General features: G+C 34.5%; 1 protein-coding gene across 7 annotated transcripts in view; it reads left to right on the forward strand.

Annotated features, from left to right (window-relative positions):
* Positions 1 to 15,171, forward strand: part of DIP2C (disco interacting protein 2 homolog C) — a 593,021-nt gene that overhangs the window by 390,853 nt on the left and 186,997 nt on the right. For all 7 annotated transcript variants that reach the window (XM_052001629.1, XM_052001630.1, XM_052001631.1 and 4 more), the window contains one exon: positions 12,332 to 12,423. In XM_052001629.1, coding sequence (XP_051857589.1) covers positions 12,332 to 12,423 — 92 coding nt within the window. The remainder of the gene's footprint in view (positions 1 to 12,331; positions 12,424 to 15,171) is intronic.

A 15,171-nucleotide genomic window follows, 5' to 3' on the forward strand; every position in this document is an offset into this window, starting at 1 on the left:
TTTGCCCAAGGTCAAATAGCTAGTAAGTGTCTAAGGTCAGATTTAAATTCAGGAAGATCAATCTTCCTGATTCTAGACCCAGTATTTTATCCATTGAGTCACTTAACAGATGACCATTTTCTTTTTCTTCTCTTCCCACATCTATAGATTCATACCTAATTTGCTTTTCTTTTTTGCTGAGTTCTCCTGGCATCATTTGTTTTACTTATTTCATCCCCTACCTTGGATTCTTGCTTAATATCTTTGGTTAAAATTTTCTCACAGTTGAAATAACTTCACCTTATTCTTCTGCAAGTGTTCTAGTTTTCTTTTTTCTTTTTAATAATAATAGTTTTTTTCAAAATACATGCACAGTTTTCAACATTTATCCTTGCAAATCTGGTTTTCTTTTATGTTTGTAACTCAGCTAAGATCTACCAACTCTATTTCATTTGTTCTCTTCACCACTGCCCCCAAATATCTGTTTCAATAATCTAAGGACAGGATCGATTAAATTGTACTTTGTATTACTCTTCCTGTAGGTCTTCAGAACTGCTTTCTTGTAGCACAATTTGGTGGTTCTTTTCTTAATTAAAATAGAGATAAGGCTTTGTATCTGATATCTAAGAAAAATTTAAATGTTTATATTACCTCTAATATTAATTTCTTTTTCAAAAAAGTCACAGCAGCAGTTTATTGATTTGCAATTTATAACATAGGTTTTCTTTGTTAATAGTATGGTCAGAATACTAAGAGACACCCTATCTTCTAGAACTAAGCCCAGAAAGAATGCTATACTCTGAACTTGGCAGAAAAACCATCCTTTATGTTTACCCTTTGAGTAAAATTAGCCATAGCAAAATTCTAGAACTGGTGTGTGTGTGTGTACCCCTCATTGTCAGGGTTCACTGTATAGCCATTGGTAAAAGTATTGATATTTAGTCACATTAAAGCAGGTCCCCCCACTAGGGATAGAGCTCTGGCATATGTGTCTTTGCTTGCAAGCCTTTTCCTTCACTTTGAAATTAAACTTTTGTTTGATTCCCGACTCTCTTGTCTCTACCTGCTTTGTCTGGCTCTAGATAGCTACAGATTATAGTCTAGTTTGGTCTAGTTAACAGTATATATAACTGATCTATGAGAGAAAACTTTGTAAGATTTATCAGACTTGATCACTATCCATTGCTGATGATTCAGAGAAATGAATGATATAGTCAGAAGAAGCCTATTTAAGACTTGCATGTATGAATGTAAAGTGAATTAAGCAGAAGTAAGATCTTATTTTCACAGTGACCATAATCATGTAAATAAAAAAAAATCATAGAGGAACTTTAACTAATATTAATTTTACTCATTAAAGTTTTAATTTACTTAAAAAGCATGTAGCCTTACCAACTCTGATTTGTTTCCTTCTTATTGTGTATTCAGCTGATAATTAAGTATTTTGATATTCTTTCATAAATTTGATGGATGTTTGCCTTGATAAATATTTTCATTATTTAAATAGGAGTTGATAATAGATTTATCTAGTAAGATGTAACCTTACTGGGTTAATCTTCATATTTGCAACATATATCAATATTACATTATTAAGTTGGCAGATATGTCAATGTCTGAATAGGTATCCCAATTTAGGTTTTTACATTGATTTGAATGATTTTGTCAACCATTTTGAAAGCATCATGAATTAGTTTTGAGAGACATGGAGGAGGGAAAACAGTTTAGAGTTTATATCTGTGCTGTGTTTAATTTCTGCTGCTTAAATCACTGGAACTGGACATTCTTTAATGAGAAATGTTCATTTTTCAGTAAAAATAGAGTTTGTAATGAGGTTATTATGGGGAAATTGTCAGATTGAGTGCCAAGAGACCTGGTTTCTGGCACTATCTTTACATTGACTAGGTTTTATTAGGTAAGAAATGTCCCTTTATCCACTCTGGCCTCATGTTCCTGCCTATTTCCATTTCTTCAACTACATTGCCCCATCTCCCATTTCTATACATTGCCACTGTCTGTTGTCCAAGGCAGAAATGTTTTGCCTCTATTTCCTGGTTTCTCATCTGTTTCCTGGTTTCTTTTGCTTCTTTCAAGTCTCAGATCAAAACCCATTTTCTCTAGGATGACTTTCCCAGTTCTCCCTTTCTCTTACTTAGTGCCTTCCTGTTTCACATTACTTTCCATCTACTCTGTAAATATTTATGTACTTATTTATTTACTTGTTTTCTCTCCCCATTTAAATGCATGCTCCTTGATGGTAGAGGTTATTTTTGCTTTTCTTTGTACCCCCAGAGTTTAGCACAATGCCTGTTGGTTCGTGCTTAATAAATAATTGTTGATAGAACTGGACTAGGTCTCTCAGTACTCAGGATCTCTGTGCTTTTAATGAAAAGCAGGAGTATCATGAGAACTCATTTTCACATGTAAGGTACTGTATTCTGTCAGTTTGAATACATATGTGCTATTTTTGAATGAAATAATTTCCTATAGTATAAAATAGCAACAGAATATATGTTAAACTCAATTGACTTGTTTCATTCATAAGAAATAAATTTTTATTTCCCAAAATAGTTTTACAAAGCAAGAGAAACAATCTATAAAAATTCTTCATTCAGTACAAGTAATGCAGATAATAAATTATTTGTAACTAGTTAACTGGAGCAGACAAATATTTTCAGCTACGTTTATTATGCTCTTTGGTTTGTGGGTGGAGAATAAGTGGGTGTTTATAGAAGGTTTTTTTCCCCCTCCTTGCCTGACACAGCAAACTCTACTGTTTGATTGGTTGTTGTCAAGGAAACCAACTTGCTAAGCAAAGCCCAAATGTCTCATGTCTGTCCATGTGGTATTTTTGGGCTCATCTCTTTTTTTCTCCCTCTAAGCTTTGTTCATGTGCCATTTGCAGCCCTCTAATTGGAGGTGAGTAAGAACAATCAAGGCAGTTTCTGCATTTGCTTGCCACATAGCAGATGAACAGAAGGAAACAGTTGCTATTGAATATTAGACTTATGATGGAACAGAAGATATGACTGAACTTTACAATCTTCTTTGAATATTCCATCCCTAGAGGAGTAAGTAAGCAAGAGGTCTCATTGCCAGTTTCCATTCATGAAGACCTTACTGATGGTTACAGATTTGGTACAATGACTGAGTTGTAGGAGAACATGATTGCTGGTGGGTCTATTTTCTTATAACCTCCTTTGAATATGGATACTGCATGTTTTAAAGAAATTAATCACCATAAAGATAAATTTTCTCCTTTCCCATACATAAGGCATAAGAGGATGTGTAGGTGGGTTGCAATGTGCACCAGTGGAAGAAATACTGAAGCTCAGTGGACCTGCTGAAGTTTTGTGCTTAAAGATAGATGGTTTTCCCAGCTGCAGAGAAAGAAACCTCAATCTGGAAAATTCTGCCCTGGAGCTAAGAAGATATAATTGTTGCTTCTTAGTTTTCAATGGTTCTAGTACTAACCTCTGTAGCATTAAAGGGATTATGACATAGGATCAAGTCAGAGGCAATTAGCTGTCTTGGAGAATTCCCTTGACCACAAGTAGCTAGGGGACACACAAAATGACACTTAGAATCCCTGAGATCTTAGAACTTTGTTAGTCCAAACTCTATCTAGAGAACTACCTCTTTGCAATTAATCGTTGCTCTTTCTGCCTCCTGAGGAAATTCATGGTAAATCTAAACTCCACTGTACAGGAAAGCCTTTTAGATATTGGAAAATATATATTTTATCCTTCTCTCACCCCCACCCCAACTCAATCTTCTGTCAGGTTAAATATCTCTACTTCAAGGCTGTATCTTACTTAGCAGAATTAAAACTGTGTCATAAAGTAAATGACCCCAGCAATAATTGATCCAGATCCCATACTCAGCTGTTTAGTGACCTGGGCACCCTGTAAATTTTGTATGTGTGTGTTCTTGAAAAGGATCCAACATCATGGTAGGAAGTACAAGAAAACTTGCAAAGCAGTATCTGCTTCCAAGTCACTTAACTTTTTAGCTGGAAAATGGGATGATATATGTTACATTTATCACCACAGTTTTGGTGTATGGTTCAACTGAAATGATGTTTATAAAGTGCTCCACAAACTTGAAAATGCTCTACAAATTTCAGTTCTTCCTATTAATCTCATAATAATAGCTAGCATTTAATAATAGTGTTTTAACGTATTGAATACACTTCACATATGTCATATGATTTTTATCCTCACAACAATCTTGGGAAACAGGTTCTATTGTTATTCTCAGTTTGTAGATGAGGAAACTGAAGTTGAGATAAGTTAAGGGACTTTACATAGGTCATAGAATTCTTAAAGTACCTGAGTTGGGAGTAGAACCTAGGTTTTCCTGACTCCAGAGCTGCCTCATATTACCACCTCAGGCCAGAGGATATTTTAAACAGTCTTTTTGCTGAAGCTGCTCTTTTAATAGTGAATTTATTGATAAAGTAGTAATAGTTATAGTCAATGTTTTTGAAACATAATGTGAACCATATACATTGATGATGGACAGATCTCCTGAATGCTTTAGTGGTGTTCATATGTTTGAGAACTTTTCAAAAATGATTCTCTGTGGTGAGCTTTTTCTTCTCAAAACGCAGCCAGGTGATAAAAGTTCAGATCTTTTATTATTTCCAATATAGCCCGGTTAGCTTAGAGGCCTATCTCTCTGCTTGGTTCCAAGAGCTCTCTCCAAATGTCTTTAAATCCAAAGGTCTGGTCCTTCAGCCTCTGCCTCTGCTGTCTTCAGCCTCCAGCCAGCTCCAGTCTTCATGTCATTCCGGTGAAATCTCGACTTGTAGCTTCTTCCTCTCCAGAACTCTCCGACTGGCCCATTGGCCTATTTATGCTCCTTCCAGAGAGAGGGATTATGGGTAGTTCTACTTAGTACCTTGTTTCAGGTTCTGCCCAAAACATCTTCTTGTAAGATTAGATCAACTCTAACTACTTAGCAGTTAGTAAGGATTCCAACATCTCCCCCTTTCTTTTGTTTTAAAACATAGGGGGTTCCTGAGGGGGTACACATAAATCCATCAATATGGGCCAGAACTTTGTAACAGATATACATGGTATACATAAATCCATCAATATGGGAGGCATTATACATAATTTACATAAGTACATAGCAATATAACACAGGCTAGTAGTAATGTAACAACATGAATCAACCTAAAAATTTACACATGTCCATAAGTCCTAGAAACAGTCCAATAGGATTCCATTGTCCATTAGTTCATGTGCCAGGAATCCAATAGTTCCTGTAAGCCCTGAAGTACTGCAAAAGTCTCATCAACAATTTTTCATCTCAGGGAACCCAATGATTCTTGCTGGTTTTTCAAGAAGTAAAACAGTTTCATCTTGTGTTAGGAAATCCAATGATTCCTGAAGCTTTTAAAAGTCTTTTTAACAGTTTCATAGTCAGCCATCTGATTCTTTCTCCATCTGTGGAAATATAAGCAGATCCTCTTCCCCAAGCAGTTAATCTAATTCCCTTCTATTTACCAAATTTGGGATTTCTCCTCATCATCTGGTAATTACATTGGAGTTGTTTGCATTGGATATTGTCTTGTTGTCTTAAAAGGCCTGTATTCTTCCCAACTGTAATCCTGATTGCTTTTCTGTTGGTTGATGACATCAGAGTTCTGAATTTCTAAAGTCTCTCTGGGTGTGACCTCAGCTGCTATCATGCCCCACCTGTCCTTTGATTGATACTTTAGAGCTGGGCCCTGCCTCTCATTCCTCTGGGTCAATATACATTTAGAGGCCCAGTGAAAGCCTCGGTTACATTTTGGACATGGGGTTTTGGGTTTTCTCTCACCCTGTCTTCTCACTCTATCTCCATATCTACAATGAGCTCTCAAATGTCCAATTTTTCTGCACTGAAAACATCGACGAGTTTCTCTAGAATTCCTCTGCCAAGAAGGACCTTGTCTTTCCATGTTCATCATAGTCTGGGCATAATAAGCATTTGTGCCCACTGTGGCACAGCGTCTTATGATTTCTTCTAAAGGAGCATCTTTGTCTAGCCCCCATATAATTCTTTTGCAAACTTCATTGGCATTTTCCTTAGCCAAATGTTTAGTCATTATTTCTGTTGCTGCATTGTCTCCAATGGTTCTTATTACAGCTGTTTGTAAACGTCCCACAAACTCTGCAAAAGGTTCATTGGGACCTTGCTCTATTTTTGTGAAAACATTATTTCCATCTTTCTGTCCAGGGAGAGAATTCCAAGCTTTTATTGCAGCCTTAGAAATATGCTCATAGACTGTTATGGGATAATAAATCTGTTCTGAACTCTCTGCATACTGACCTTCACCAGCTAGTTGGTCAAAAGTGATTTGTACAACAGCTCCTTTTTGCCTATTGCATTGGGCTTGAATCCTACATAATTCATGAAACTCCGAAAGCCACAATAAATTTTGTCCCGGTTCTAGACAAGTTTTCGTTATGGATTTCCAGTCATTCGGGGTTAGGATTTCATTAGACAAATTATCCAGTAACATCTTCACATAAGATGATGTAGCCCCATAAAGAGTGCAACCCTTTTTCAAATCTTTAATTTTTCCCAAATTAAAAGCAGTGTATTTTCTCTCTTTTTGACCTGAGGAGTTGAGCTCTTCAATCACAGGATATGCATTTATAAAATCAGATATATCTTCTCCTTCATTTTTTGCCTTAATTAATGCTTTTTCTAATCTTGTTAAATTCTGCTTTACAGGAAAAGCTGACTGTGTTTCTGTCTCTATCCCTCCCCCTTGTTCCACCCATGAAGGGTTAATTACGGAGGGAGGGTCATGAGATGTGGAATCACCTAATTCCTCCTGCTGTGAAGTATCATACTCAGAATTGTAATTAACTCCATTCTCATCTGATTCGTCCTCCTTTTCACCTAGTAAAGTTGGCATTTCTTCCTCCTGTACTTTCCTTTTCATCATTCTATCACTTAAATAACTTCTTATAGCCAATTGTATTACATTATATGTATTAATTATTGAGTTAGGCCCATTTTTGTCATAGAATTGACAAAGATCCTCTCCAACCAATTTCCATTCATTTAGATCTAATTCCTTATCAAGAGAGAAACAAGGACATATATCCTTTACAGTTTGTAAAAGTTCAGTGATTTGCTGTAAACTTATAATTAAACCTTGGCTTTCCATAACATTAATAATGCTCTCTAAACATTTTCCTTGAACAGAAACAGGCTGTTTTCTAAATATCTGTCCCATCTTAGCTGAAATTCTACTTTAACTCTTCTAACAAAATTTCTTTGTTGCACTCACCCTAATTTCTGGGTTGAAGTTTTTTCCACTGGATCAGGATCAGAGGCTTTTCCACTTGAATCAGGATCGGAGCTTTTCCACTGAAATCCACTGAGGGGTCTGTTTGTCCCACGTTCAGGGCGCCAAAATGTGGTGAGCTTTTTCTTCTCAAAACGCAGCCAGGTGATAAAAGTTCAGATCTTTTATTATTTCCAATATAGCCCGGTTAGCTTAGAGGCCTATCTCTCTGCTTGGTTCCAAGAGCTCTCTCCAAATGTCTTTAAATCCAAAGGTCTGGTCCTTCAGCCTCTGCCTCTGCTGTCTTCAGCCTCCAGCCAGCTCCAGTCTTCATGTCATTCCGGTGAAATCTCGACTTGTAGCTTCTTCCTCTCCAGAACTCTCCGACTGGCCCATTGGCCTATTTATGCTCCTTCCAGAGAGAGGGATTATGGGTAGTTCTACTTAGTACCTTGTTTCAGGTTCTGCCCAAAACATCTTCTTGTAAGATTAGATCAACTCTAACTACTTAGCAGTTAGTAAGGATTCCAACAATTCTCTAGTGTATTCTTGAAGTTTCTGAAATTGTGGAAAACAGAAAGGGAGAGAAGCCATAATTGTTCCCCCTACCGTGTCTTTAGTTAGCGTAGTACGCTTCTGAGTTTGCAACTGCCTTTTTCATCACTAGATGGCAGAGTACTGTTGTCAAGGTGAAGTGCTCCTTAAGGGGCTTTGTTTTCTTAAACCAGCTGAAAACTGACATACAAGTTTGTTACCCTTGTAAAAAGTAATGTGCATATCCTCCCCCCCAGTTACTCCTGAGTGTGAAATGGGTCAAAAAAAAAACTGTCATATTTTCGAAAATAAAATTCTATTTTTCTTAGTATGTATCATGTATAGAACCATACTATATTATATAGATATGTCAAGAATATATAGTTTTATCATTCTTATAACACATTTTACCAAGATAGATCAAAATCCATCTATAACTAAGGAAGAAATAATCTGAATGACTGAAAAAAATTATTAAGTGTTTGCTAAGTGCCAACTATGTGCTGAGTATCTTGGATACAAGTACAGGTTAAAAAAAAAAAAAAGATAGTCCCTGCCTTCAAAACTTTACATTTTAATGGGAAAGTCAACTCATAAAAAGGAACTAGAATAGAAGCTGATTTTATGGCTTGGTTCTGGTTAAGATAAGGCAAGAGCCTCCATATCAATTTGAATTGGGAAAGAGTTGGTGAGAGGGAAAGAAAGTATGAGAAAAATAGAGTACAGATGGTATGGTTCTAAAATCACCTGGAAATTAAGTGCTAGGTAAGATAAGGCAAAAGCTTATCTATCAGAGAACATGGACTTAAAAAGTTATTTGTCTAAAGTTTAGAGAAGTTAGAAGCTTTTCTATCAACATTAAATTAATACTAAAACTTGGGAGTCAGATCTCCCTGACTCCAAATAAAGCCAACTTTCTAACCACACTGTGCTGTTTTCATAAAAGGTTTACGATAAGTTTATCTGATCTGATGCTAAATTAGAATGGCATTCTATAAGAATGATATGAAATGTTATTTTGCTTAATTCTCATCCATCCTTCAATAAATGTTTTGTTAAGTTTTCATTTCATTTAATTACTGTGGTTTGAGGGGTCATTAGTATCAGAAGCACTTAGGATAGTACGTAGTATACAGTGAGTACTTAATAAACACTTATTGATTTAATTCTGCATGAAAAAAGATGGTAAAATAATGAACTGTTCCAAATTGAATGAGCAGAACTAGGAGAATATTATACACAATAACAGCAACATTGTTGCATTGATCAACTACTACTTAACTCTTCTCCTTGGCAAGACTTTAAGACTTTAAGACTGGCAATGCCAAAGGACTCCTGATGGAAAGTGCTATAGGCATTCAGAGAAAGAATTGATGTAGTCTGAATGCAGGTTGAAGAATACATTTTCTCTTTCTTTTTTGTGTTTTTTCCCCTTCATTCTGTTTCTTCTTTTACAACATGACTTAAATGTAAATATGTTTTTATGTGATTACATATATAATATCTATGTCAAATTGCTTACCATTTTAGAGAAGGAGGAGGGGAAGAGAATTTGGAGCTCAATTTTTTAAAAATCAGTGTTAAATTGTTTTACGTGTAATTAGGAAAAATAAAATATTGTTTTAAAAATTAAATGAAGCAGGGAAAATGGTAAAGTAGTTTTCTTTGGTGTTTTGCAAGTATATATACAGGAATATTATAAGGTAAGATGGAAAAGTTTAACATTTTTGAAGTTCATTCTTCAAGAAAAATGAGGTATGGAGCAGATAGGGAGTAAGCCTCTGTTGAAGAGTTCCATGGGTTCTCTTTTTGATGCTGTTATTTGACATTTTTATATTAAATTTGGATGAAGATTTAGATAACATGTTGACCAAATTTTCAGATAAAGCAAATATGGGAGGAATATTAGAAGACAGAACAAAGATCCACAATTATTTTATTGAACCAGAGCAGATACTAGAGATTTGGTGGAAATTAGGAGCTGGATGCAGTGGATGAAGTTATATTTCAAAAATTAGAGTTGTAACCTAGGAAAACAGTAAGTTCTACTTATCTGAGATTTCTAAAAAGAGGAGGGATGAAATCCATTCTAACTTTGAAGTATTGCAATTTGGAGGAGGGGGGAAAACCCTATTTAAAATGGAATCGTGCCAAAATGATTATTTTTTCCTCTTCAATCTTTTTTGTAAGATAGCTTTTGTATGTGATTATGATAATGTAGACCCCAAGATTCTGAAGCTTTTAATAAGTCGAAATTTCAGCAGAGCCTAATGAGTAGTACTTTTCAATAGTCAGATTTTGATTGTAATAAAAATGCTAGTTCTGTAGTAGTATGCATTAAACTAGATCCAAAAGCACTTATCGGTAGCCAAAGTTTTTTCTTTTGTTTTGTTTCTTGTTAGAATGAGATTTTAGACTATAATCACACTCTGAATTACTCCTAATGGGATAATGACTTTTATTTTGGAGAAAAGAGATGAATATTAACATACCACAGAGTTTCCTTATAGACGGTTAGAATTAGAATTAGCTTTGTTTAATTCATCAATAGACAATTGCTGGGATTTGGGAGAAAGCAGAATTCTGCTAATAAAATCACTGCTATTTCTCTACATTTTGTACCTGAGAAGATACTGTTTGCTTTGAGAAGAAACTACTTCTTTATTATAAATTCCTTAAGTCCTAACCATACTTCTCAGTAGTAGTTTCAGAGGATAAGAAAGAATATATATCCCAGAAACTTTTTTTTTAAATTTAGAGATAGGAATACAGAAAGATTGACAAAAACTGTATTTGTATTCTCAGGATAAACAGGTTAAATTACATTTAGTTTTGTGGCATATTATTATTATTATTATTAACATCATCATCAACTAAATCTTAGAATTACTTTTTTACCAAAGTCTTACATAGGCTTTCATCATTACTATGAAAAATTGTAAAGAGATTTTTATGCGTTTTCTGACAATTGTACAAATCAATCAATTGATCAACAAGTATCTATTAAATACATAAAATGTGTAAGGTCACTTACAAAACTGTTCCAAAGCTTTGCAGTCATTAATAGGCGTGCCATTAACTTTAAATGGCCTGAATATTTATGGAATTAGTATGAATTAATCATTTTACTTGCAGACTTAACTCGCTTTCTATGTATCAGGGTAAAATAAGACTTAAAATCAAGTAAGTTTCCAATCATTGTGACTGCCTTAATGCCATGAATAATTGTACTAATTCTTCTGAGTCTACCACTTCTTTATTTTTTGTCTTTAATGCCAAGCTTGGCCATTATGATTATACAGCATTCATTTTTGATTCTTGATGGACTGTTTTGTCATTTTGTGCTTATGTATGTTCATATTTATATGTATACACATATACATATATACACTATAAATCTATACATACAATATATATTACATACATAAATATATATATTATGTGTGTGTATATATATACATATATATATATATATATATATAAATTCTGCTTACTGTCCTTTGTATAAGAATCTTCCCATGCTTCCCTAGGTTATTCTTTATATTCATAGTTACTTATGACAATAGATCATATTCATGTAATGCAATTTGTTTAGCCATTTCTAATTGATGGACATCTGCTTGGTTTCTATTTCTTTTCTTTGCTAATGTAAAAGTGTTTCTCTAAATATTTAGATGTCTGTTGTAGTCTTCTTTCTTACTTTGATGTCATTGAGGTGTAAGACCAGCAATGAGATCTGTGGATCAAAGAACATGGATATAAACACTTTAGTAATTTGAGGATAAAATTCCAGATTGTTTTGCAGAGTGTTTGGCCACATTGACAATTCCATCAGCAGTGTCTTAGTATGACTTTCTCTCTACAATGCCACCAAATATAGATTGTTCCCATCCTTTTTTCTTTTATGGCATTTTTTGGTTTTGAGGCAAAACCACAGTTGCTTTGATTTGAATATCTCTGGTTAATGATTTGGAGCAGTTTTTCATGTATTGATTCTTTTTTCCCACCAACTTAATGGTATCTTTATTTTTCCCAATTTCATGTAAGGTGTGATTTGTCTTTTGAGTACTGTTTGATGATACCTTTTGCCCACTGGTCTCTTGAAGAATAGTTTGGGGTTTCTATATTTTTCTTACCCCTCTGAATATACTGACTAATTTCTAATGTTGATTTGTTTCTCTATGATTTTTTAAAAGAAAATTACTAACAAAAATTCATTTTTAAAAGACTCATATTTCTCCTGCTCATTCTTCTCACATGAAGTATATTAGGACAATTGAGGATTAATTAACTGTTTTGTGAGAGATTATCCATTACTTCCAGTGAATTGCCTTTTCTCTGTTCTTTACTCTGATCTCTGTTCTTTGAGTTTACTTTTGGGTAGTTTGAAAAAAAGAGCAGTTCTTTAAAATCCATGCATTTGAACTTTCCCTGCAAACTTTATATGGATAGATTTAACTGAAAAGTGTACATTCTTGATGAAACATGAAGCAGTCCAATAACTTTTGGCTTTGTCATTTTTGTTGACAGGCAAACTGTGGACAAGAAGTATGAAAGTTGCTTACAACATTCTACATAAATTAGGTACAAAACAAGAGCCTATGGTGCGGCCTGGGGACAGGGTAAGCATTACATTATGGGATCTGTAAATTATCTGTGTTACATGGAAGTCTTATTAAATACCAAACAATTATTGAAATCCCAGAATTCCTCCCTTTTTAGGTGCAGTATACACTTTCATGGCCTCACTCAGAATGTAGAATAGACAAATTTCCTATCTAAACCTGGCATTGTGTATCAGTACTAGTTATAGAGGCAAATGTGTTTTGCCACAAACAGTTGCTTTTCCTTCTTCATCACTAAAGTTCTATGTGGGAATGCTTTAAAATCATAAAGCAATTTATATTCTATAAAGCCCTTTCACATATGTTAGCTTATTTGATCCTCCTAATTACCTTGCTGGGTAAATGAAAATGATACTTTTCATTCCACTATCCAGGATGAAAAACAATGGAAAATATAAAAAAAATTAATTTGCCTAAAAGTATATAGTAAGGGGGAATTAACAATGGTACTGGGATCTGAACTTAGGTTATTCATACCATTTTACAGAAGCTCTTAATTTAGTAATCATATCATGGGAAGAGTATAATTGCCACAGGGTCACGCTAACAGGAGAAGGAAGCTTGGCTAGAGACCACTTGTCTATAGGTTAATACACACACACACACACACACACACACACACACACACACACAATTTGAGGACCCAAATCCCTTGATATCCTCATCCCTTTTTGAAACAAAGATAGGCAATGAACTATAATTGATCTTCTTTCTAGTTCCAGAGCCCCATAAACCAATAGAGGTCCAAACATTGATTTATTTGCACTTTAGGGGGAAGATAATAGTTTGGACCAATTGATCTTTTGAAATAATTTCTCAATCTAGTGTCCTTAGGTGGACTATGGATCCTTCTAATTTGAGAATAATTAAGTTTGAAATCTAGCTCTGGAATGTCAGTGTAAAGTGTGTACATTTATGGAATATTCCATCAAATTGACTGAAGTTGGGAATGCAGATATTGAAATACAATGAGAACATGGTCATAGTATGGTAGTTTTCAAATGTGTTTGTTTGCAATTTGGCATCCAGATACTGGGAATTCCTGGAGAATAGTAATTGCAGACTAAGTTGGCATGTATTGAACTGAGATGTGGGTAAGGGTTTGGAGAGCAGAAAATTAAGTGACAATAAAATGTGGAGAGAAATATGGGTTGGATTTTTTTTAAATGTTTGTTTAGGGTTTTTTTTTTTTTTCACCCATAGAAAAACTGTTCACGTGACTAGCATCTGGCACTTGTGTGTGACTGCTTCTTAAATAAGCACTTCCAATTAGAATACTCATTTGGTAGAAGCCTGATCTTGTAACAAACTGGATTCTCCCTTTTCATGAAAAATCTTGTCAGTTTTTCCAAAAATGAAGATTTTTTTCCCCCTCAGCATAATGAGTGTTCAGGAGTTGACATGTTTATAAATTATATTTTTATGGATGACTTTTTTTGTTTTTTCTCTTTCTCTTTTCTCTTTCTTTTTTCTTTTTTTTTTTTTTTTTGTTAGGGAGTTGACATTGGGCTTTAAAAGGAACATTACAGATGACCACTGAAGTGCCTGCCAATTCCAAAAGTCTCTGATTCTGATGCTTATAGCCCAGGGCTATAGTCATATAACTGACAAAATAGCTTTAAAAGATATTGCTTTTTCTCCCAAGGTAGTATTACCAGTTAGGAAGTATTTTAGTGTAAGTGGACATTCATACTAACTAAAATACTAGCTAATTCTCATCTATAAATATATTTAGCCACCTTGCTCATTCTTTCTCAAGGATACGTCAAGAAATCTTGGTAAACTAGAATAATTGGGGCCCAAACCTATCTATATTCCTTTATTCTCCACAATTTGCTGCAAGTTATCAGAGGTAAATTAGAAAGGACTTGGAGTTTTGGGGTAAAGAGATCATCCTTCAAATCCAGAGCTTTAATTCTGAATTGAAATTTAATTGCTGCTTAAGCATCTCTATTCACTTTATCATTCACTTTATCATATCAACTTTCACAAAACATTCTCATTTATCTAAGCATAGTCATTAATGAAGGAACTTGTGAACTAAGCGGTATACTAATGTAGGATCTTTAGTCCAGATACCTTTTCAGGAACTCCTGATTACATGGCACCAACTAACAGACCAAAAACCAAACCAAAACAAAAAACAACTTGAGAATCAGGTGTCTGCTCTCCTTTATACTCTAATGTGTCTTTTGTTGAAAATGTGCTTGCTTTGAGCTGTCTCATCAGTGAATCCAAGGGCAAATGCGTATTTTATAAAATAACAAGGAAATATAGATTTGATTAAAAGGAGGAATGAGATGTGAATTCCTGATGCTGCAGTTTCATAAAAATTGGATGTCTACTCATTTCTCTAAATGTCTTAGATTACTACTCTGAGCTCACCATGAGTTCTGCTATTAACACAGGGTTTGTTAATGATTTAGATAGAAGTTGGAATCTTAAAGAGAATGAGATGTAGAATTCCTTTCTCTAAGAAAAATTGCAGTTTTGATTTTAAATAAGGCAGCCAGAGTTACAACTTAGACATCTATGTTTAGAGTGGCAAAAGATGATGCTTTATGTTGTATGAATACCCAATATATAAAGGCTTTATGTGATGAGAACATCCTATCAAGCCACTTGGAGGCCATGCTAAAGTGCTATTCTGTTCGAAGCTTCTAAGTAGCTTAAATGTTAGCATTTAAAAAAATAAGAAAAGCTACTTCACAATCATAGTTTCTAACCTTTTTGAACAGTATAAAA

The sequence above is a fragment of the Antechinus flavipes genome, chromosome 5, assembly GCF_016432865.1.
Source record: "Antechinus flavipes isolate AdamAnt ecotype Samford, QLD, Australia chromosome 5, AdamAnt_v2, whole genome shotgun sequence".
Taxonomy (NCBI): domain Eukaryota; kingdom Metazoa; phylum Chordata; class Mammalia; order Dasyuromorphia; family Dasyuridae; genus Antechinus; species Antechinus flavipes.